The 25,227-nt window shown below is 30.3% G+C and overlaps 1 protein-coding gene and 1 pseudogene across 1 annotated transcript; both read right to left on the bottom strand.

Annotated features, from left to right (window-relative positions):
* Window positions 1-1,846: 1,846 nt before the first annotated feature.
* LOC113855575 lies at window positions 1,847-6,342 on the bottom strand (annotated as a pseudogene).
* A 14,195-nt stretch (window positions 6,343-20,537) lies between these two features.
* LOC113855574 lies at window positions 20,538-21,185 on the bottom strand. The gene has a single exon (XM_027487210.1). It carries the CDS (start codon window positions 21,183-21,185, stop codon window positions 20,538-20,540), a length of 648 nt encoding a protein of 215 aa, XP_027343011.1.
* Window positions 21,186-25,227: the final 4,042 nt, after the last annotated feature.

Below are 25,227 nucleotides of genomic sequence, written 5' to 3'. Positions count from 1 at the left end.
TAAATAATTTTATTTGAATTGATTAAAGAAGATACTCATTTAATAAAAAATATTAAAAATTTTATTTGATAGATTTATATTATATAAAACCTAAGGTAACGTTGGTACACATAGATTTTGACAATTTATAACGCATAAAGGTAAAATCGCTACACATTAACATTATAAATTATTTCTTAATAAAATAATTTAGATTTAAATTAGTTGATTGATTTGTAAATTAGTATTTAGAAGAGAAATACATCTTGCATTATTATTAAAGTGATTAACTAATTAATTAATGACAATATGTGATAAGTTAATATTGCATAAAGTCTTGGTAACGTAGGTACACATAGACTTTATCAATTTATAATACATGACGATAGAGAAGCTATACGTTAGTATTATAAATTGATACAATTATATTATTATTTATTAATTAATTATAAAAAAATAAGTAATTTAGTATTCACAATATAAAATAAAATAATCATAAATATAAAATTAAATCGCATTAATATGATAGAAATATACAATAAATAAAATAAAAGATAACAATCCTAAAAAATAAGATATAAATAATGAAATATAAAAAAGGAAATAATTTAAAAAAAAAATCAACTCAGATATGATATTGTAAAGTAAACGGTATCAAGAGATTTTAAATAAATAAAATAAAATAAAATAATTTAAACAAAGTTAACATAAAAAAATAAAATAAATAATAAAAACTCATTCATTAAATAAATTAATAATTATCATAATAACAAATAATAATGATGATGAATAAATAAATAAAACTAAAATAATAAATTATATGTTGAACTAAATAATGATAAAAATAAAATAAATAAAAAATTTCAAACAAAAAAATAATGAAAAAATAAAAAAAAGATAAAATGGTCTCAAATTTTAAATTTTCAGATTTGAGAGGGAAGGACTTTAGAGTTAGGGGTGTGCTTTTCTCCAAGAAAAACAAAAAAAGGTTATGAAAGGGTGGATGTGAGGTTAATGGAGGCCATAGTTTTGAGTGGTGAAGGTTATTGAGAGCAAAAGGAAGAGGAATGAGACAAGGTAGGGAAAGAGTTTTTTTTTTATGGTGAGTTTTGTGTTTGTGGATGATGATAGATGGAGAAATGGGTGGAGAGGTGGTGAGACATGGATATTTGAAATGGTGGTTTAAAATATATTTTTTTCATTTGAGATTGATTTGATATAGGAAATGTTTATTCAAAATATAAATATGTATGAAGAAGAAAAATGTGTAAAATGTATGATGAAGCTTACTTGATGTTCTTAAAAATTTTTGCTTGCCTCCTGTTCTTTTTCCTTTCCACTAACCTTTCTTCCTCTCTATTTTCTCTTTTTCTCTCCCCGTTTTAGAATGCCTCCTCTCAAAAAATTTTTAGCCTCCTCTGATGTCTCTCCCTGCTCCATGGTCCTTTTTTCCTTTTATTGTTAGGGTTTTCACAAAAGGTCCAAAATTCTGAATTTTTCCTTTTTTATCTATATAGTAACTTTGGTTCAAGAATTTAATTATTTGTCATATTCTATTTTCCTTTTAAAAATTAATTCTGAAATTTTTCTATTTTATTAAGACAATTTTTTTTTTTAAAAAAAACCTTTTGATTCCATTCTTCTTTTGTAATATTAAAATTCAGATTTTTTATTTTTTATTTTTTCATTTTTATTTTTATTTAAAAAAAATAAAAAAATTTAAATCAAAATTTTAGTGTTCACATTATGAACGTAAAATGAAGTGAGCAAACAAAAAATAAATATTCATTAAATCAAATACTCAAATATATACATAATATTTTTTAAACCCGTAAAATCATGACTAGTGTTTTAACTATTTTTGTTCTCATATAATAGGAATCGGTTGAATAATCAGTGATAATATGCGATTCTTATTTTCAAGATCTTGAACAGTATGGCCATCTCCATGTTGGTAGATACACAATGCCATCCTTGCGAGGTTCATAGCTGTTTCTATGAAACTCGGAGATAAAGAAGAATTACAAGCCTCTTTGTTCATTCTCTTCCACATTGTACACATCATGGATTTTACATACTCTCGAGCCTCTCCTTCAGAAGCTCCACATTCATTCATGTAGCATTGAATAGACTTAGGAACATCATCTGTCTCATTTTCACGCTATAAATAAATAAAAATAAAATTAGTGAAAAAAAAGAAAGAATGACAAAACAATGAATTTGAGAAAAATAGAAATGAGATTGACAAGGTACTTTGTATGATACAAGGTCATTAGCAAGGCGTGCAATCACTGCTGAAGATCGAATTATCTCAGAGTATTCTTCTAAGTAATCCAAGTGCTCCTTGTTGAATGAGTGTGGAATCGAAAAATAAGCATGGACTAGTACAACAGCTGCACTAATTGAAACCCATGCGTTTTCTATGTATTCTTGGAGGCTTGGCGTATATCTACTATGGTACCACTTTGCCTCAATAAAATATGATTTACATAGATCTGTCCACTGAAAATTATACAAATAAAACAATTTGACATACTCTTATATGTGTTTGAGGGTAACAATTTAATTACACACTTAATTAATAGATTTGATAATAAACTTTATTGACATATTTTTTTAAAAATTAATAAATTATATAATACATTTCTAAAAAGAATATATAAGACTTATTATTTGAAACAAACCATAAACACAATATGGTTTGCCTTCAAATTTATACTTTTTTGATATATAGAAAAACAGTTTAAATACCAAAAATATGGAAAAACAATTTAAATCCCATATTTTTATAATTTTTTTCCAAAATCTAATATTTCAGTATCCATTATTTTTAAATACTATATATATATATAACTCAAATTTATACCTAACATATAACGGGCAAATAAATGGGTTAAAAAAATCAGAAAAGTACTTACCGATTTCTTTAGGTAGGGAGCGATGTAGTAGCCAGTGTTCTTTAAGGTTTCAAAAGCCGTGTCATTTACGAAGTTATAGAGTGCATAGAAGCATATTTTCATGTAGCCCGGGAGATTATCCATTGCATTTAGATCCCATCTAGATTCATAAATAAAATACTATTAATCATTCATTCATTGTGAAAAACTTTAAACAAATGCATAATTAGTTGAATTTATTTTAATAATCTTATTTTGTTTTCTTTCCAAGAGAAATTTGAAAAAGAAAATGGAGGAAAATCATTATATAGAACTGCAACTATGCTAACCTGTCAACTGCTTCTGTGAAGAGTTCTAGTTCATCCAAGGTGCCGTATACATCTTAAGTATCATCAATTATGGTGATCAGGGAATTGACCTTTGTCATAACACTTCTGAAGTACCCAACATCTGGCTTAAAATTTGTTCCCACAGTCCAAATGAAGCATTCTACCAACCTATCCCTGCTGAAGCTCACTTTTTCTCCGAGGCCAGATCTTTTCCACCATCTTTTAAAAAGACAAAATTTTGAACATTGATTCAAAGTATTACACTCCATTAACAATAACAAGGTATAATTGTTTTCTGTCAATATAGAAGAAGGAAAAATGGGATGTTACATAAGTTTTAGAAGGTATTCAGCACTCTCAAAATTAGTTTGAAATACCAAAGAAAACCATGCAAAGTTGAATATTGATAAACTCTTATAAAAAATATGTTAGGATTATCGCGAGGTTTGTGCTTTTTTTTTTAATTTTCTTTTTAGTCTTTAATTTATTACTAATCCACCAAAGTAGAATTTTATATCTTAACAATACGCTATTAAAGATTTGGGACACTTAAAAGAGTTTGCGAGAAATTTATTGAAATAACTTAGAATTAATTTTTAAAAGTTTGTTCTAGTAAATATAGTTATCACATTAAGCTCTTTTCACTTTATCCAAAGAAATAAGTATATAGTACAAGCCTTCATGTAAGCTCTTTTGAGAACAGATTTTTTTTCCTATAAACCATTTGTGCTGAAAAAATTGAGTAAATTTCTTATCTCATTTCTTGAACTTTGAAAATATTTAATATTTTTGAATCTTTTTCAACCCGGTCAAAATAAGATGCATAATCAATCATGATGTATAATAATTTAACCCGAACCCTCAAACAAAACTGTTTGTACTTAATTTTGTCAAGTTACTGTTAACTAAAATCAATCAGCTCACCTTGATGTGTACTTCAATTCATCTTGGTATATGGCTTGAACAAAGTTGAAATCCAATTTAGCTAACTGAAGTAAAGCAGGATTCATGTTTTGCTTCCTTTCATATGCACTAATGAACCACTGGGCTTCCCATCTAGGAGTCCTCCAATGTAATGGAAGCTCCAAAGCATGACCAATTAGAAGTGAAATGTGGTCACCTTTATTGTGGTTCAAATATTCTTTGAGATATTGTGTGGTGAAATCTCTTGCCTCATCCAATATACTTTCCTCTTCCATCAAATGAAATGAGGCTTCATAAAGTGATAGCATTTCTTCAACATCAATAGATGGGTTCTTCTTGAAATTACCCATTTCATCTTGAAAGCAAACAAAAACATCTGCAACAGCAATAATACACACAGACATCAGGAAATGTCAAGTATGTGACAATCTCAATCAATAATAATAATTACAAGTTCAATCTTTCAAAACCTGTAGAGATATCATAACCATGTTGCCTTAAGAGTCTGAACTCAAGTGCTGTGGCATATAAATTCTTCTTTTCTTGAATGCATCCATATTGTAAATATTATCCAATATTTTCTTTATTTCATTGCTAAAATGATAAGAAATTCCAAGCCTTTGCAACACATCAATAAGCTCAAGTTGATCAAGTTGATTTTCCACTCTTCCAAGCATCTTCCTCACTTCTTCCCTTAGCACTCTGCCTTGCTCTAGGTACTTTGTATCCTGCATGAATTGAACTACATGATGTTACCTGAACATTATTGTTTCATAGATTAGTTATAAGGACTTGTAATTGCATAATGGGTGTTTGACAAATTGATCACAAATAGTAAGCACTGTACGTAAGTGTTAAATGATACCTTTTATTCACAGCTTAGTTATTGGATATAATCATAAGTTCAAATTGAAGTTTTGAAATTGGCAGATCGACGAAAAATTTGTTTGACTATTATTATTATAAAGTTTATGGGAGAGGAAGGGGATGAAAGGACGTATTTTTTAATTTTAAAATATATTATTTATAATAAATATATTATTAATATATTAGATTTTTGTCAATATATTAATTTATATTTATATTTTTTAAAAATATTAATTTTAAATATATTTATTTAAAATATAAATTTTGTCATTCTTTCCGCTCTCCTCCAAAAACAAACCATCGTTCTCAATCCTTGTCGATGTCCTTTTAAATAACCTGATAAGGAAGCCAAGGAGTGAATGAAAGGCAAACATAAATGGAAAGAATAATAAATAGTGACAATTAAAGTGATTCACGTAACCTAGAAACTTCTTTTTTTTTAAATGTTTATAAAAAATTATTTAGAAAAACAACAATTATACTAACTCTTCAAATAAAAAAATTTAATTTATAATTGTATAAAAATAAAAATAATGTCTACTTTTTATAAAATTTTTAAGAAAATAAATAATATTTTTTGTGAGTAAGGATCTCTTAATATCAAATATCAAATTTGCATATTTATATTACTTAATATTTTTTTATAAAATATAAAATTGATAAATCTAACTATTGAATTATCTTATATTATTTTTATTATTATTTGTATCAAAATTCGTTTAATTTAAATATTTGTAGATATATTATCTAAAATTTAATATTTACATATATTCTTAAAGTCATTTAAATGAAAAATATCTAAACCCCCACTTGGACTTGGTACAGATCCTCTTGTGGCCACAGATTGACAGTACTTTCAGGGAATGTTTTGTGAGTAGGATGTGATGATAGTAAATGTGAAGGACTAGACAATTACAACTCTAATTTTCTCTAAAATTATGGAACGCTTTGAAAAATAATATGCATAGAAAGCTAGAGGAATTCCACAGTAATACAACACTGGAGGAAATACAGACCATCTTTGTTAAGCCTTTATTCTATAAAGAATGAGGAAGGAGCGAGATTTAATATATGAAACAGAAACACACATGAAGTATTAAATGATACCTTATATTCACTGCTCAGTGATTGGATGTACTCGTAAGTCCATATTGAAGGTTTGAAATTGGCAGATCGACGAAGAATTGTTTGACGATTATTACAAATTTGATCTGGTAATTCCTTGCATTGAGGAGTTGGATAAGGGACACTGGAGCTTCTGATTGCTGTAGATGAAGACTTTCTACTTTCTAGAGGAAGAATCATTTTAGTGAAGCTATTAGCTGCCAGTGGAAGTGAACAAATAGCCATTAATTAGCTAGAACCGAATTTTTGTTGCCTCTCCGTTTGTGCTATTTTGAAATCCAAATTAAGGTTTTATAAGGGTACAACCAAAGTTCTTGACTCTGTACGCCACTAAAACCCAAGAAACTTTTTGTGGTTCTGCATTATTCTTTTAAGCAGTGGTGTAAGATGCTCTAACAAATATTATATAAATGAATATACCTGGAGAGTAATGCATACATATGAACTGGATTTTTTTATAATCACTTTTTAAAATATGTACTGAGAATGTAAAATTTAAAATTTCTTTTTTTTGAATTTTTTATTATAAATTAAAATTTATTTAGTATTATGTTGAAACTTGAACTTATTTGTTAAAAATTCAGAATTTTTTCATTTGTGAATTTTTTATCACAAATAAAAATTGATTCTTTATCTAGTTAAAACTAAAATTTATATTGTGTGTTGATCAAATAGTTCATATCTAAATTAATGAAACATTAGTGCTTCAAAGGGTAGCTTTAAAAAGCAATTATATACCAATTGCTCTCAAAAATAATTTTGAAAAATAGCTACATATCAACTATAAGTGATCATTTCAAAAAATAAAAAATCAACGTAGTTTCATTGAAAAATAATTTATATTAATTTAACCTTATTTTTCGTGTGTCAATCATTCAAAAAGAACTATTATTTTAAAAATGTTACTTAATATATTGATATTTTTTATATTTTTGTTAATTTATATTTTTATTAAATTTAACTTGCTTATAATTTTATATTGATTTATTATTAAATATACGATGTAATATTAAAAAAATATTTAATTTTGTTAAATAGCAGTTCACTAATCTATGTACTTCTAAAACTTCTAAAAACATGAAAAAAGCATTGAATAATTTAACAAATAAAAGGAATGTATTTTTAAGGATAGCACAAATGAGTATTATCAACCACACAACTCTTAAGGCAGTGGGAACTACCATACAAATCCTCCTTCAGATTTTATTGCTCCGACACTTTGTCCACATTTTTTAGACGTGTTAAAATGCTTAGCTTTATGAATGACAGTATCCATCAACAGTTTATGAAACATTTACGTCAATTTGTAAAAGTTTTTGATAAATATAACATTCTTACCTTCGTGAAATTATGGCAGGATTGATTCGCTTGAAAAGTTCCGTGAAAAGATACCATATATGCGGTCTGAACTGAAAGATGAACGCACGGACAATAATATTCAGATCACTGCTCGAAACAAGTTTCAATCATACTATTTATAATTCATTTGTCACTAGAAATGAACTCCAACAATTGTTGAAAAAGCTCCCTGAAATATATTCACTGTTTCTGATTGTCCAGATAAGTTCCGTGAGAAATATAACTTTGCTTTTGGCTGGGCGAAGGAGAATGTATGCATTGATGTCTACTTGTTCAGTTGGTCTCCTTGCCTCCTCTGTAATGTAATTTAACTAATATGCATTGTAGTAAGTGACAACCCATGGCCATAACCTACTAGTTCTTACTTAAGATACAATTGCTCCCACTGTGATGGAACAGGGAAGATCTTGGGAAACTAACGGTCTAACCATAATTTGATTTTCTGATTACTAGATTGGAGTTATTCTTAAATATTGATTTTTCACGTTTCTCTTGTTTGGATTTTTTGGACTATTTTCCGCTGTGCAGTACATTTAGTGACAGTACTTTTTTGTCTTGAGATTCAAGATGCTGTGAACTAATTGATTGGTAGGCTATCTTCTATTTTTCCCCTGCAGATTTTCTGCTTCCAGTATATGATTTTTTGGTTAAAATAAAAATTTGGTCCCTACACCTGATATCATATTTTCATTTTAATCCTACATGAAAGAGTTTACAAATTGGTTCTTGTTTGCTAGTTATAATGGTGTTAGATTTTACCGATTTGTCATGTCTTACTGAGATGGAATGATGCTGTGACAAATAGTTTGCCAACTCAGCTAAATCCAACACTATTATGACTTTGACAAACGATAGGATCAATTCCTAAACCTTTTTCTTTTATGTAAGAAACAAAATGTAACAATAATATTCAAGTTACCTTTTACAGGTCAAAAATCTCTGGCATTGGATACAGCTACTGGTTTGTGGCAATTATTATTTGCTGAGAAGCAATGGCCACTGGTTGATCACTAGTGCCAGTTCTTGTAGGTAATATACTCAATTATTGTCCACATGCACCTTTAGCTTTCTTGAGTATGTCTGAACCTTTCTTATTTGGATAACTTTATCTTGTAGATCATATATCTATGCTAATGCTTGTTCCTCTAACTTAAAATTAAAATTTTGATGGTACTTAGGCTCAGCAGAACAAAGCAATATCTAGGGACACATGGTCTCAACTTTTGGAGTTTGCTGAGGTAAACTACTAAGTAACAATTGGTCGTACGAAAGTGTACTTGTTGAAATTGAATAAGATGAGTTTAGGGCATTTGGTTTTACCTATTACACCTCTCTATGTTTTCTTTAATTTAATTTTAAAATATCATGAATGACATTTTCAATACCTACTTAAAATTTGTCATTATCTATATAAATGATGTCTTAATTTTTTCTAAACCTAATGATCAACATTTTAAACATTAATGTTTTTGTTAATATGTTCAAACAAAATGGTCTTGCTGTATCTAGATAAAAAATTAGTCTCTTCCAAACCAATGTTAGATTCCTCGATCATAACATTCACCGAGGAATAATTATTCCTATTAACAGATCAATTGAATTTGCTAATTAATTTCTACATAGAATCCTTGATAAAAATCAGTTATAGAGATTTTTAAGATGTCTCAATTATGTAGGAGAAATCATTCCTCATTTTAACAACATTATTAAACCTTTACATGATAGGCTTAAGAAAAATCCTTCATCATGGATTGACATCCATACCAACATCGTCAAAGAAATCAAACTCAAAGTTAGAGAGATAAAATGTCTTTATCTCCCTATTCTTCAAGCTTTCAAAATTGTTGAAACTAATGCTTCTATTATCGGTTATGGTGGTATTTTCAAACAAAGTGTCAATTTCCATGAGTATATCATTGTATATACATCAAAACATTGGAATTCGGCATAACAGAATTATTCAACTGTAAAAAAAAAAAGTTTTGGCAATTGTTTTACTAAATCATTTTTTTATTAGAGTTGATTACAAATCTATAAATTATACAAAAATATGTTAAAAATCTTGCTTCTAAACAAATATTTGCAAGATGACAAACAATTTTAAGTGTTTTTGATTTTGAAATTGAATATCTCAAAGGCACTTCAAACTTTCTACCTGACGACCTTACTCGTGAATATTTACAGGACAAATAATATAGCTAGAAAGGCAGCCACAAACCCTTTCAAGGGTGGTAAGATTGATAGAGGATGAGTCAGACTTGCTTAGACTCTAAACAAATTAAAGTCAAAGTTTACCTCGACAGAATCAGAACCAATATCCTTAGGGTCATCCACTCCGACTGGGTCATCCACTTAGAAAGCTATCCAGATCGTTGAGTCATTAACCCAACAGTTTGTGATTCCAAAAATAGAGTCATCCAAAAAGAATGATTATTCTTCCCAATCCAAAACAGCAAAACAAACCAAAGCAGACTATGTTTTACCAATCTGTACCCTCTTAACTATCCAACAAGGAAGTCTAAGCCAATTACCAAAGAAGTCATAAGCAAATATTGTCTCTGAAGATGAAATGGAATTAGATTTAGCAAGCATAAACACTATTATTTAATCTTTAAACCAACCCCAGAAAACTATCAGCTTTCCAGGAGAAACTAGTAAGGCCATCAGTCTATCACAAGAAAAACAAATAATCAATACTTCACCAAACCTTTCCCATTACATAACAAAAGGAAATTTTTCCTCAGTTATCCAAATGGAACCAAAATTCTGGAACAAAAATTTCTATAAAGTCAAAGCAAAAGTCTTCCCACTAGAATTTCATTTTAGACCAACAGCTTTGAACAAAACAAAACAATTCTATGAATTCATAGTTGTAAACTAAGATTCAGTCTATTAAAACACTATAAGGATAAAAAAAAAGATCCTAATGCAATTACTCATTCTACGATCCAAATTCTTAAAGTCTAGACTTTAAAAGACTTCAGGAAAAACCTAAATTCTTTTAAAAAAATTTCTCAATTGTTCGACTCAGCAGGATATAATTACTGGGATTACATAAATGCTTGGACCAGAGTATTTTGGTAGCAAAACAAAGTCAATTGACATTCTTGGTTGATTTGTTTTAAGAAAATCAAACTTATGTAAATTATAAATTTTCAAATTGGCTTTTCCAATGGTGAGACTTCTTTGGTCCTATAGAAGCAATCTTTCCTTCGCAGGTAAAAGAAGGATATGATCACTTTAAGAAAAGATATGCTCGTGAATCAAGAATTCAAGCAGAACTCAGATATTTTTATATTTTTGGTTTATCTTAGGTATTCTCATGACAGTACAGATATAGTAAAACAAAAAATAAAGACATTCTTTTATTAAATGGTGGAACCAATTTGATACATCCCATGCTAGAGTGCTTGGTGTAAACAACTGGTTTTGCGTAAATCCCCAATTTCTCAAAATATCTGATCCAGATACCTCACAATTTCTCAATCAAAAATATCAAATTGTAGCCTTTCTAGCAGTATATAATTCAAAAGATAATTTGAAGAACAACTTAAAAGAATTTCTATATTTCCTCCAAAAAGAAGAAGCAAAACCATCAAAGAAAGAACCAGAAGATCTTTATCAAAATGAAGATGATTGTTTTGGTATAGATCTAAAAAATTTGTAATAGACACAATAGAAATAGTTCTTGTTAATTAACCAGAACTATAGAAACAGTAATCTTAAGAATTCTCTATAAGGAGTCCTTGACCATATTGTACCCTTTCATTTACACGTTTTAGAGAGAGAAGTTCTACGAGATATTCTTGTAAGCTTTTCTTTCTAAGTTTTAATAAACCTTAAATATTTTCTATATCTTATTTCTCCCTTCTCTCTCTAAGTTGGTTCTGCTCAGATTATCATCGTCCAGCTTTCTTCTCTTCTCCCTCCACTGATTCTGTACTAGTTCTACCTTTGTTCTAGTTTCTTATGTTTTAAGTTTCTGCCTTTTATTTCCTACATTTTACGTTCCTTTATTTGCTATTAAGTAGTCTTACTACTGCCTCCTTTTTCTTTCTATTACTATTTTACTTTGATCCAACCTCGAGATTATCTGTGAGATTATCTATAACTTTTTCATCTATATCTGGTTATTTGTGGACATTTTTTTAAAAAATTTACAAGCATAGAAGTATCTTTACTATAGCCACCATATTCTTATATTCTATCATTTCTTTTGAATAATATATCGACGAATCAGCCTTATTACCCTTAACCAATGGGACTTACTGTTGTAGCTTCATTAAAAAAAAAAAAAAGAACTGTTGTACTTCCCGTAAAGATCTTTCATCAGAGTATAAATTTACTGAACTAAAATATTGTACATGAAAAGAAAAAAAAAATATATATAGTGGCTCCACATCAAAATTGTTTTTAAGTATTAGACTCAGGTGTAGTAATGAGAACTATTTAGGCGTTGGTAAGTCCTGATAGTGGTCTCGTAGTAAGTCCTGTGTATGGCTGTGAAACCGTTGATCAGCTAGGGTGTTCCCGTCACCCTAGGAGAATAATATTTAAAATGACTAATTTACTAAGAACCATGAATAAATTAAACTTAGGACAAAATAGTCAAATAGTCAAGAAAGAAATGTATGAGGACGGAGGCTCAACATCAAGAACAATACCCCAACAAATTACAATAAATGATATTGAAAAATCTTTACATAATTACTCAATCCCAATTATTAAAGAAAAAGATGTTTATCAACAAAAATATTTTTGATAATTTAATAATAGTGAACAAATACACATAATAGAATATAATCTTACACAGGAACTCAAAGTAAAAAAGATATTCAACTATTAGAAGATTAACTATTACAAAAGCATAAAAAAAAGATGGATTTAATTTTATCCATTTAGGATTAATTCAGTTAGCAGTAAAACCAAACTATAGAATGGGGGTAGATTTACCCGTATTAATATTATTAAGAGATAAAATTATTTAAAAAAAAAAGATTCTATAATAGCCACTTTGAAAGTAAATCTACAAGATGGACTTACTTTCTTTAATTGCTTTCCTAATTTCTCTGAGTTTAAATAATGAAAATACTGCAAAAGCTATTAGAATACTTATAAAATCATCAGACAATATAGTTGACAATTCTTATGATCCATTTTATTTAATTTATAGAATATATTACAAGATTACCAAAGTAAATTATGGATTTCAAGCGAGAAGAGAAACACATAATTATGAAACTATTGTAATACAAGCCATTTTAGATAGAAGTATGGTACAAGTACCTAAAAAGTTAAGACATGATGAATTAACCGTCCTTGAGGAATGGATTCTATAAGAACAGAGAGAATATAAAAAAGTATACAATACTGAAATTAGAGATATTATATAAGAATCTAATGAAAAAATAAGGCTTAGAATGAATAGATCTTCCACAATAAAAAATACAAAATTCACATACAATAAGAGAATCTTCGAGACATTCAATAGATAATTCTACTATAAATATAGATTTAAGAGGGAATAGACAGTACTACTAGGTCAAGAATATCAATACTAGTATATGAATTTGTTTTACAGGAAAACAATAGTGATGGTAATTATAGTCCTACAACATCTCAAGTATTAAATACTTTAACAAAAGAAGAACCTTTTATAATAGATTAAAAAAAATAGATAAAATCATAAATAGATGCAGAATATAATCAAGAAATAAAAAATTAGATTTTATCAAGGTTTTCAAAAATAAAAGAAAGAGTGGCAAGATTAAGCATAAAAAAACCCTCTATAAATACTATAGAAATTATTCCAAAAGTAAACAAAATAAAATCTAATAATAATTATTATTCAAAAATACTTATTATAATAGACCATTATTACCAGATGTATTATTAGAACAAAGATCAAATTTTGTGCAAAACTCATATGGCGGTAATGAAATAGTAGAATGCAATTTAGATAGGTTAAGTGAACAGACAATATTAGATTTAACGCAACTACCTACAAACTTAAAAAAACTATCAGATAAAGCAGCTGCTAAAGGTTTAACACAAGGCTTCAGTTGACAATTAAGAGGATGGTACGACCACCATGTAACCCTTGCTATTAAATAATTCATATTATCACATGTTAAACAAGAAAACAATGAACAAGACACAACAGTAACTTTAATATATTCTATAATACAAAACTTTATAAGAGATCTACATTATTTAAAGAAAGGACAAAAATACAATTAGCAAACTTAAGGTATCCAACTACGTCAGATTATCAATGGTATAAAGATATGTTCTTTTCTAAAGTAATGATTAAAGAATATGCAGCAGCACCTTATTGAAAAGAAAGATTCATAGTTGCATTACCAACCCTTTTTTTCTAGAAAAGTATTATAAAATTTAGAAGCAAAATTAGAAGGAAAAATAAATTATGAAGAACTAACTTTTGGACAAATACATAATGTAATAGTAAATACAAGATTGAGAGTCTGTAATGACACAAAATTACAAAACCAAATGAGAAAAGAAAAATTAAATGATAGAAGAGAATTAGGAACTTTTTGTGAACAATGGTATGGAATCAATACAAGACCCTAGTAGAAAAAATAAAAAACAAATTAAAAAACATACAAAAACCCAAAACACTTCTAATTATGGATAAAGAAAGTACAAGAAAAATTTTAAAAATAATTAGGAAATTAATAATCAAAAAATAAATAAGTCAAAAACAAATAAAACTTATGAAAAAAATAAATTTAAAGGAACATGTTGGAAATGCGATAAACATGGACATAGAGCTGATAAATGTAAAATAGAAAAGAAAATTAACTCATTGGAAAGTGAAGAACTAAGACAAGTCTTAACAACTATATTAATAAATTCATAACCAAAGGAATCTAAAAATAAAACCTCTAATGAAGAAAATACAATAGAAAATGAAATCTATCAATTAGACTATACCTTTAAAGAATCTAAAGAAGAAAACAAAAACTTTTGCTTAAGCCCAGGATTATATAATTGTCAAGATTGTACAAATCCTCAAGTAAATGTATTGTCTAGGGATCAAACACAAGCTTTAACAACACTAATAGAAGAATTAAAAGATGGCCCATTAATAAATAAATTTATTAAAAATACTAAGTGATTTAGTTACCAAAAAAAAAGAAGGAAAAACATGTAGAAATAAGACCCATAGAAATAAAAGATGTTTATGAAAAATTTAAACAACCAATTGCTAGCATAACCATGAAAGATTTACAAGAAGAAATAAAAAATTTAGAAAGAGAAATAAATTAACTAAAATAAAATCAATCAATTCTAGAATTTAAAATATTAGAATTAGAGGAATTTTTTTATAGAAGGACAAACTAGTAATACTGAAAAAGAACCAAAAATATTTAACATCGAATTACTATCATTAGTGACAATACATAAGTGATGGTGTGAAGTTACTTTAATAGTAGAAAAATAAAAGTTTAACATAATAACTTTAATAGACTCAGGAGCATGTATTAGTTGCATACAAAAAGAGTTAATTCTTACCAAATATTATGAAAAGACAACAGAAAAGTTATCTTCGGCAAATGATCTAAAATCTATATACAATATAAATTATCAAAAGAAAAAATTTGTAAAACAAAATATTTTACAACTACTTTTATATTAGTTAAAAATATGACAAACCAAATGATACTAGGAACACCTTTTTTAACGTTATATCCATGTAATATAAGTGATGAAGCAATTATAAGTAATGTCGTAGAAGGAAAATTAATAGAATTTAAATTTTACAAGCTCCTAGAATTAGAGAATTAAATTTATTACAAGAAGCCTCAATATCTAAACTAAATTTAATAGAGTGAAACAAAACCAAATTAAAATGATTAATGAAGAAATAAGTTATAAAAAAATAGAACAACAACTTAAAAATCTAAAGATATAAAAATTAATTAAAATTTTTGAAGAAAGAATAGAAAAAGAGATCTATGATACAAACCCAATTTCTTTTCATTCTAGAAAACAATATAAAATAAGTTTATCTTATGAAGAATATTTTAATAAAAAAGATATTCTAACAAAAAAAAAGACTTATACAAATGAATAAAAAACAATTACAATATTGTAAATCAGAATTAGAAGACTATTTAAACATAGGATTGATTAGACCATCTAAGTCTCTTTGGAGTTGTACGAGATTCTATGTTAATAAGGCTTCAAAACCATAAAAAAGAGCCTTAAGATTAGTAATTAATTATAAACCATTAAATAAAGTTTTAAAATAGATTAGATACCATATACCTAATAAACTAGATTTAATTAAAAGATTAATAAATGTAAAAATATTTTCAAAGTTTGATACAAAATCAGGATATTATCAAATATTAGTAAAAAAAAGAAGATAGATATAAAACTGCATTTGCAGTTTCCTTTGGACAATACAGATGGAATGTAATGCCTCAAGGTTTAAAACATGTTTCTAGTAAGTTTCAAGAAATTATGAATAATATCTTTTATCCTTATATGGAATTATCAATAGTATATCTTGACGATGTATTAATATTTTCAAAAGGAATATAACAACATATTCAACATTTAAATAAATTTATAAATTTAACAAAAGAAAATGGATTAGTAGTTTCAGCTAAGAAAATGAAGATATTTCAAGAAAAAAATTAGATTGTTTAGATTTAAAATATATCAAGATACTATAACACGTAGGCAAAGATCATTAGAATTTGCTAATAAATTTTCAAACCAAATAAAAAAAAACTTAATTACAAATATTCTTAGGATGCCTAAATTATATATCATACTTTATTTCAAATATCAGAACAATATGTGCCCCACTATATAAAAGACTAAGAAAGAATCCACTGCCATGGGTTGAAGAAATAACAACCATAGTTAAAAAAAATAAAAACTCTAGTCAAAACTCTTCCATGTTAGGTATTTTACATCCTAAAGCCTCTGAATAGTAGAAACAAACACTTCTGATTTAGGATATGAGGGTATATTAAAACAACTATTGCCTAAAAGTACTAAAGAACAAATAGTTAGATACCATTTAAGGATATGACATCCTGCACAAAAAAATATTGTATAGTTAAAAAAGAAATATTATCTATAGTACTTTTTTTACAAAAATTTCAAGATGATCTTTTTAACAAATTTTTTTGATAAAAATTGATTGCAAAGAAAATCCACAAGTATTACAAAAAGATGTTAAAACTTGATTTCAAAGCATATTTTTGCCAGATAACAAGCTTTACTATCTAACTTTGATTTTGAAATTGAACATATAAAACTTTATCATGAAAAAGACGGGTGTATTCCATTCATACCAATAGAACTAGAATGGTTCTCCACACCAAGAAATGAAATTGCCAAAAAAAAATTCCTTCTAGGATGTCATTTTATACCATCATCTTCACAACAAAGAAGAGAGTTTTATGAACTAATTCTGGTAAACACCCAATCTATCAAATTAACACATCTCACAGATCTAAAGATGCAAGAAATTGTATTCTCAAAATTCAAGATATTAAAAATCTTGACAGTATAAGAATGAGGGCAACCCTTATTCTAGTATAAAAATCTTGAGCATGAGGGAACTTGGGAAGAGTGCTTGCCTCTGGTAGAATTCACGTTCAACAACAGTTACCATGCTAGTATTGGAATGACACCGTTTGAGGCCTTGAATGGGCGGAGGTGTAGAACTCCGTTGTGTTGGTATGAAACCACAGAAGTGACTCTGTGTGCGCTAGGTATGATCCAAAGGCAGAATGAGCAGATCAAAATGATTAGAGATAACATGAAGGCTGCCCAAGATCACCAAAAGAGTTATCATGACAAAAGGAGGAAGCCGTTGTAGTTTCAGGTGGGTGACCATGTGTTTCTGAAGTCTCGGAAGCTATCTCCTAAGTTTATTGGGCCGTTCAAAGTGCTAAGTAGAATTGGTCCTGCTGCATATCGGATCCCGCTGCCTCTTAATCTCTTGAATCTACATCTAGTGTTCCATGTGTCACAGCTTAGGCAATATGTGCTGGATTCTTCCCATGTGATTGATCTTGACCCGGTTCAAGTAAGAGAAGACTTGTCGTATGATGTATACCCGGTGAGGATTGCAAATCACCGTGTTAAACAGCTAAGGGGTAAAGAGATATCATTGGTGAAGGTAATTTATGTGCGAGGTTAGTTAAAGGAGGGGAGAGTTGTAACGCCCTAAATTTTGTAATATTAATTATTGTTATTTATATAAATCTAAATGTGTATATATATATATGTGTGTGTGTGTGTGTGTGTGTGTGTGTGTGTATAAGTGTAAATGAATGTTGTAAATTTGCATCGAATGTGTAGTGATGGTGTTTTTCTGTGTAATGAGTATGAATATATGTGTGTGTGTGTGTGTGTATATGTTTGTATGTATGTATGTGTGGAGGTATGATTGATTGGATTGGACTGGTTGGGCTGAAAATAGGCTAAGTGCCTAGTGCAGAGAGCTCTTGCGGTAGCGAGAAGACTTTCGCTGTAGCGAGAGGGCTCTGGAAGGAAAGGGTGAAACTGTCGCCTTCTCACATGTCTCGCTATAGTGAGAGAGTCTCGGTGTAGCGAGATTCTACAAAAACCAGAGTGCAGTTTCATCTGAGATTTTCGCTGTAGCGACAGAGGGCGCGTTGCAGCGAGAGATGCCTCGCTGCAGCGAGAGTGTTGCGACTAGAGAGGATTTAAAGGGATTAGGGATCGGGGAGATTTCATTTCTCCCTTCTCCTTCGAAATTCCTCTGATCCCTTCACTCCCAAACCCTATTCTACCGATTATATTGCCTCCAAAGCCGTTTGTGAGCTAGATTGAAGGTTAGATTTAAGTGGGGAACGCTTGGAGGTGAGTTTTAATGGTTAGGGTTTCGATTTTTCACCCTTTTCTCTATTTTCGTGGTTTCTCGGGGTTCTCATGGAGTTTCTCCATGTGTTTAGGACGAAATCTGTGAGGGGGAGCACTTCTTGGTGGATTTAGCGTGTGGGACTTTGATCTGAGCTAAGGGGGACTGTACCCTATCTCAATGTATTGAAATTCTTGTGTGTTTCAATGAATAATGCAATGTGGCTGAGATAGAGATAATGAATTGTGTGTTTGATAGAAATTGATGTGCAATGTGATTTGTGCTGGAATAGTTAGGCCCTGTGGGGGTGATTGTGTGTGATAGAATGTCATTGATTGGTAAATTAATGTTATTGTGAACAAATGAAGGCTATGTGCCGTATATTGTGGAAAAAATGTGGGCTATGTGTCGTGTAATATGAATTGAATATAGGCTATGTGCCGTGTGTGAGCATGAATATTGCGTATGTGAATGAAATATATGCGTGAATGAGGCGTGTTAGCACCGTTATAATGTGCTATGGATGGTTCAGCGATACACTAGGGGTGTGGAAGATGAGGACGGTAGAAATACCTTGGGGAGGAGAGAGTGGTGGTGACACTGACTGTGGAACGGGTGCACCACGAGCCACACACTCTCTTCCTGACTAGACCTCTGATCATTACCTTTGCTGAGTGACCCGTGATTGCCCACGTGGTATCCGTGAGGCGGGGGTAATTGACAACCATTCATAGTGAAAATCTGTTATCATAGTGCCACGATAAGCGTGGCGGCCCGCCTTGAGCGCACGAGTGTGCATGATTGATTATTGCATTGGTGTTGAGTTAAATTGAAATGTATGAAATGCTATTTATGTTTATTTTTGAGTAAAATAGAGGCAAGGTGAAACTCTATGCTTGTTGTGTTTTGAGTAGTGCAGAGTACTCACCCTTACATTTATTTTTTAGGTAATCAAGACGATCAGCACCAGGTTCAGTGAAGGGACGGATGGACTACTATAGGACCTAGATTTTATTTTGAAAAATGTTGTAATTGAACTAGTCCTGTAACAGTTATTTGATATTAATTTATAACCCTTCTCTTATTTTGAAATATCTTACAAAAATTGGTTATTTGAATTTGCAAAATTATTATTTAATTGAAATTAAATTTAAAGTGTTACATAAGCTTGAAAGATTATGATGTATCTTAGACCAGCAACCCATTCTGGGTTTATCTGGTTTAAAAAAGGAATTTCTTCCAAATTCCCTAAATGGTTTCATCACTGGTACCATGACTGTGGGGGAGAAATATCAATATTTCCTGGACCAGCTAAAACAGCATTACAATATTTTAATCAAACTACAAACTTACTTCCAGAATATTAACTTTAATCTTTTGTTGCTAGTCTTGGAATAAAGTGGATAACAATGTGGGAATATGATTCTGCTATACTTCATAAGCACAAAAGTATACAATTATTATCATGAGTTGTAAAGATAAAATGGTGGGCTAAATTTAATCTTGATCTTTTAAGCCGCCAAAAAATAGATTAATGGTTGCAATCTCAAGGGAAAAATCCATCACAAAAATGACCTTTGATTCTAGGTTATAAGTATCCCACAAAAAGCTCCATTATATTCGAAAAAAGTAATCAAGAATAATTTATAGCACAAAAAACTAGATTAATGGCCAATCTTCATGCTACCAACTCAGAAAAAGAGTTTAATGAGATAATACAAAAATTATCTCCAAAAGTGTTTGAAGTTGTCTCTAATAATACAACAATAGATCCACCTTAAATTCCTTACCGTGCACCATCGTTGAACACCCCAAACACACCCATGACATCATAATCGGTTTACCTGTTGGGCTAGTTACCACAACATTACAAGGCAGTTCAGTCACATACAAGTTCAGACTCTTCACACAATCCACAGATATAAAAGAGTGTGTAGCACCCGAATAAAATAGCACATCCAATAATCGGCCCTTAATTACACATTTACCTCGGATCAGCTCTTCAGATTGTGAAGCCTCTGCCCCGCTCATAGTAAAGACCCTACTAGGAATGCTTCTCGGCCTCGTGTTCCTTCTTGATTCTGGCCTTTGAGCTGTACTTGAACTGCCACTCCTCTTAGTGGCCCAACACACATTGGCAGTGTGCCCCGACTTCCCACAATTATTACAAGTAATCTGTGGCTATAGGCAGTCCTTCACCATGTGTGGTCCTCCACACCTTAAGCATTTAAGCGGTCCTTTAAAAGAGCCCGTTCCTGAACCAGAGCCAGAACCGGTATCACTGCTCCTCTCCTGAGATGAAGTCCCTCTGGAATGTGAACGACTAGAACCCAAATACAGCCCTTTGGAGAATCTATGGGGTGTTCTATCTTGTCTCACTGGCCCGGCTCCCCCAGTGTCCACTGTCTTTCCCTTTGAGTTAGCTTCAAAGATTCTACTCTTGCTCACCAGAATAGGCAAGTCTATTAACTGGAACACACTAACTGCAGCTCGGATGTTTGGCCTCAGCCCTTGCTCAAACTGAGCACACAAGTCCTCCTCACCATACCCATGTTGGTAGTGAGGCCAGTACTTCATCAGCTCTTGGAACTTTGCTGCATATTCTCCCACTATCATGCTTCCTTGCTTCAGTTCAAGGAATTCATGGGCTTTCTGCTTCCCCAGATCCCGGAGAAAGTAATTCCCTAGGAAAATTGCCTTGAAGGTCTCCCACTGAATGTAGTCACCCTCTTGTGGCAATGTCTGACTGGCAAACCTCCACCAGTCTTCCACTTCCCCACACAGCAAGTAGGTGGCATAGCTCACCTTATGCTCCTCACAGCACCCCATTGCATTGAAAACCTTCTCAATATTTGCCAACCACCTTTGAGCTCCCTCGGGGTTGAATCCTCCTTCAAACTTTAGAGGATTGTGCCTAGTGAAGGCAGACAATTCTCAGTACTCAATCGGCTCTCTGCCTTGGTTATGTACCAAGGTCTCCAGAATTTGAGTCATGCGTTCCATGAGGTCATTAGAACCTCTAGCTCCTCTACTTTACCTCTACCTTTACCAGCCAAGTTCAATTTATTGCTACAATAATTTAGCAGACACATTCCAACACATCAGATCAATAATACATTTATAATTCAGGCAAACAAAACAATCAACACTTAGCTTGGACACTTCAGCCCGTTACCCAAGTCTGGTTTGGATGAACTGCTCTAATACCAAAATTGTACACCTTAATTTAATTTTCAAATAATAAATTTTGCAAAAATAAAGATATTAAAATTTTTTATTTAAATAAAATTCTCATCATATGGTTTCACAAAATATTTCAAAATGGAGGAAAGGGTTACAAGTTTATATAAATTAACTGCTACAGGACCATTTCAAATACAACATTTTTAAAATAATATCCTAAGCCCTATAGCAGTTCCATCCATCCCTTCATTGAACCTGGTGTTGATCGTCTTAATTACCTGAAAAATGAATATAAGGGTGAATACTCCACATTATCCAACACACACAAACATAGAGACTCACCTTAAATACTACACATTTACTGACATATTTAAACCATGCATTACAAGACAAGCATCTCAATATCAGCCACAATCATCATTCATCATTTATTCAAATTTAAAACATAACTGGTGCACTCATTGCACCAATATTTCACACACGTGTGCTTACTACACCTAGCCACGCTCACTGTGGCACTGTGATCACAGTTTCACACCATGAATGATCGTCGGTTACTCCCGCCTCATGGATACCATATGGACAGTCACGTGTTACTTAGCAAAGCTAGTGATCAGAGGTCTAGTCAGGAGAAGAGTGTGTGGCCCGTGGTGCACCCACGCTCTTTGTTGGTGTCACCACCACTCTCTCTTCCCCAAGGTATTTCTACCATCCTCATCTTCCACACCTCTAGTGTATCGTTGAACCATTTACAACATCATTACAACGGCATTCAATATGCCCCATTCACACACACATTTCAACCACACATATATTCATTCATAGCACACGGCACAATATCCATAGTCATTATTTCACGGCACCTAGGCCCACATTATTCGCACACACAGCACAAGTGCTCACACTCATTCACAGTATAAGGCCCACAGGCCCACATTAATCTACCATACGCGACACACTTGTCCTTTTACATAATTCAAGGACACACAAACACACCTATTAACCTATATTGGGCTCAACCATTCTACTCATCACATTTAACATCAATTCCCCCTAGAAATTCACTCATAATTAGCTTTTACATTATCAAGTCGCACCCACTACACATTATCCATCAAAATACACAATTTTATAAATTTAATCTCAATCACATTACAAAATCATAGCAAATAAATAGGTTTTCAAGTAAAATGAGATACGGTAAAGTCCCCCATTACCTCAAATAAAGACCCACACAAAAAATCAGCAATAAGAAGGCTCCTCACACAAACTTTTGATCTAAATACATGGAGAAATCCCATTAGAACTCAAAGAAATTGAGAAATCAGAGAATGGGGATGAAAAACTGAAACTTAACCATTAAAACTTACCTCCAAGCTTTCTCCACACGAATTCAACTTTAAATCTAGTTCTGGAATGGCTTTAAAGGCAATTTAATAAGTGGAATAGAGTTTGGGAGTAAGGGAATCAAAGAAATCTCGAAGGGAAAGTGGAAAATGAAGCTTCCTCAAACCTTAACCCCTTTAAATCCTCTTCTAGTCACGACACTCTCGCTGCAGGACCTCGCTGTAGCGACACCCTCCCTCGCTACAGCGAAAAACTCAAACAAAACTGCACTCTAGTTTCTACAGAATCTCGCTACAGCGAGACTGCACCTTGAAATGCAGCCCAAACTATAGCTTTGTCTCTACAGCAAGAGACCTCTCACTACAGCGACAAGGCGACAGTTTCATTCTTCTCTCCTAGTGCCTTCTCGCTACAGCGTGAATCTATTCGCTACAGTAAGAAAGACATAGTTTCATGTCTCATGCCTAGGGCCCTCTCGCTACAAAAATTTGGGGCATTACGTAGTGAAGTTCCAATTCAAAATTAGAAGATAAATTAAGCTTAACTTTAAATGTCAAACTTAAAGTTATCTTCTTTTATATTTTAAAACTGTTGGTAATCTATAAATATGAGACTTATCATTATTCTAACTTTCTCCCTCAAAAGGTTAATTAACCTTGATGTATGACATGCATTTTATTTTTATTTTTAAGAATCACTTTTTCAAAATAGGTTAAACACGCGTATGGATCTTTCACTTTCAATTATTTTCCTCCCATTAAATCTGCCGTCTTGTCCACATCCTATAAATATTAGATTAATTTTTATCGGCAAATTTTAATTAGTACTAAGGTACTGATTAAGATATTAAAACTAAAATCATTGTTAAAATTATTATTAATATATTTTTCTTTAATTTTTTAACAATCTTTCAAAACTACTAAATAATAAAAGTTGTTTTCCATTTGACCATTTGGTGGCATGGTATTGTGCTCGTTGCCAGAAGTACTTTCAATGAGCATGTGATGGCTTGGTATTGGGTTGAATTGTTGAGTTTTAAACCACAAAATAATTTTTGTACAAATTCGTATGAAATGAAACAGTAAATAAACACGTGAATTCGTATTTTATTCATAGAAAATTAATGTCCTATAAAGCATTACGGTTTTTCTAAAATGATATGTAATTATACGAAGTTTCTTTGCTGTTGCAAATGCTATAGATGTCAATTTATTAAATGTGTTACACTTAATTTGTATGCATTAGGCCAAAAAATTATATTCTAACACGTTATTAAAATTAATAATTAATTGTTGTAATAATTAACAACATAGTAATAACACTTAATGCACATTAAGTGCATTAGTTTTGGCTTACACTTATCCTTTACTCATTCAATTAAACTAAAGTTTCAAGATTAAATCCATCTAATTACTCGACAAGTTGTTGGGTGGTCAGATAAATGATTTCATATTTTGAAATAGATTTCATATATGGGACCCTTTGATAATTGACATTATGGTAGTTCAGTAATTCAATTGGTAGGGATTAAAAAATGGTAGGTGTGTTATAAACACAGATTTCTTCTACCTCAATATATCACATGTTTTATCTATCCATCAATTTCTCATAATTTTTATTTTTCTAATCTTTCTACTAATTAAACAAATAATAATAATAATATATTTTATATTTTTAAAATAATAAATACATGTATATATGTAACTAATAAAATATGTAGGAAGATACAGTAGTTATAAATTCTCTTCATTATTTCTATAAGTTTTCCAAATTACAAGATGAAGAATTAATTTTTTACAGTTAAATTAAATTTTTCATCCTTTTGGCTTAACCGAAATTGTATGTGTTTCTTCTTCTTCTTTTTTATTCAATTTAAACATCTAAATTTAAGTTTCACTTTAATCTTTCAATTTTTTTGATTTAGTTACCAATAAGTTATTATTTTCAAATAAAATAATCATTTAACATTATTTTGTCTTTTAATTTAATCAAAAATTTCAAATCACTCTCTTCTTGAACAACATTTTTTCTTATTTTACAATTTTTATGTATTTTAATTTTAAAATTATCATCTAAAACTTTCAAATCAATATTAAAAATTATTTAATCATGGTAATTTATTATCAACTAATTTATTTTTTCTTTTTCTCTGTTTTAATATATTTAATGATCATTGTCAAATCATCATTTTTCATCAAATTTTATATATTTATTATTTTCATTGTTAATCATCTTTATTGTTAACGCATATATATATCAAACATTAAAACATCCTCTAAATAATTAAAAATTGAAAGATGGAGTAGAGTTAGAAGAAAATTTTAGAAAAAAAAATTTAGAG

This window comes from Abrus precatorius, unplaced genomic scaffold (assembly GCF_003935025.1).
Source record: "Abrus precatorius isolate BTA unplaced genomic scaffold, Abrus_2018 Scaffold11, whole genome shotgun sequence".
NCBI lineage: Eukaryota > Viridiplantae > Streptophyta > Magnoliopsida > Fabales > Fabaceae > Abrus > Abrus precatorius.
This window is presented reverse-complemented; position numbering and strand designations above follow the sequence as displayed.

Coding starts and splice junctions, on each gene's coding strand:
- LOC113855574 (XM_027487210.1), bottom strand. CDS start 21,185: ATGGGGTGCTGTGAGGAGCATAAGGTGAGCTATGCCACCTACTTGCTG.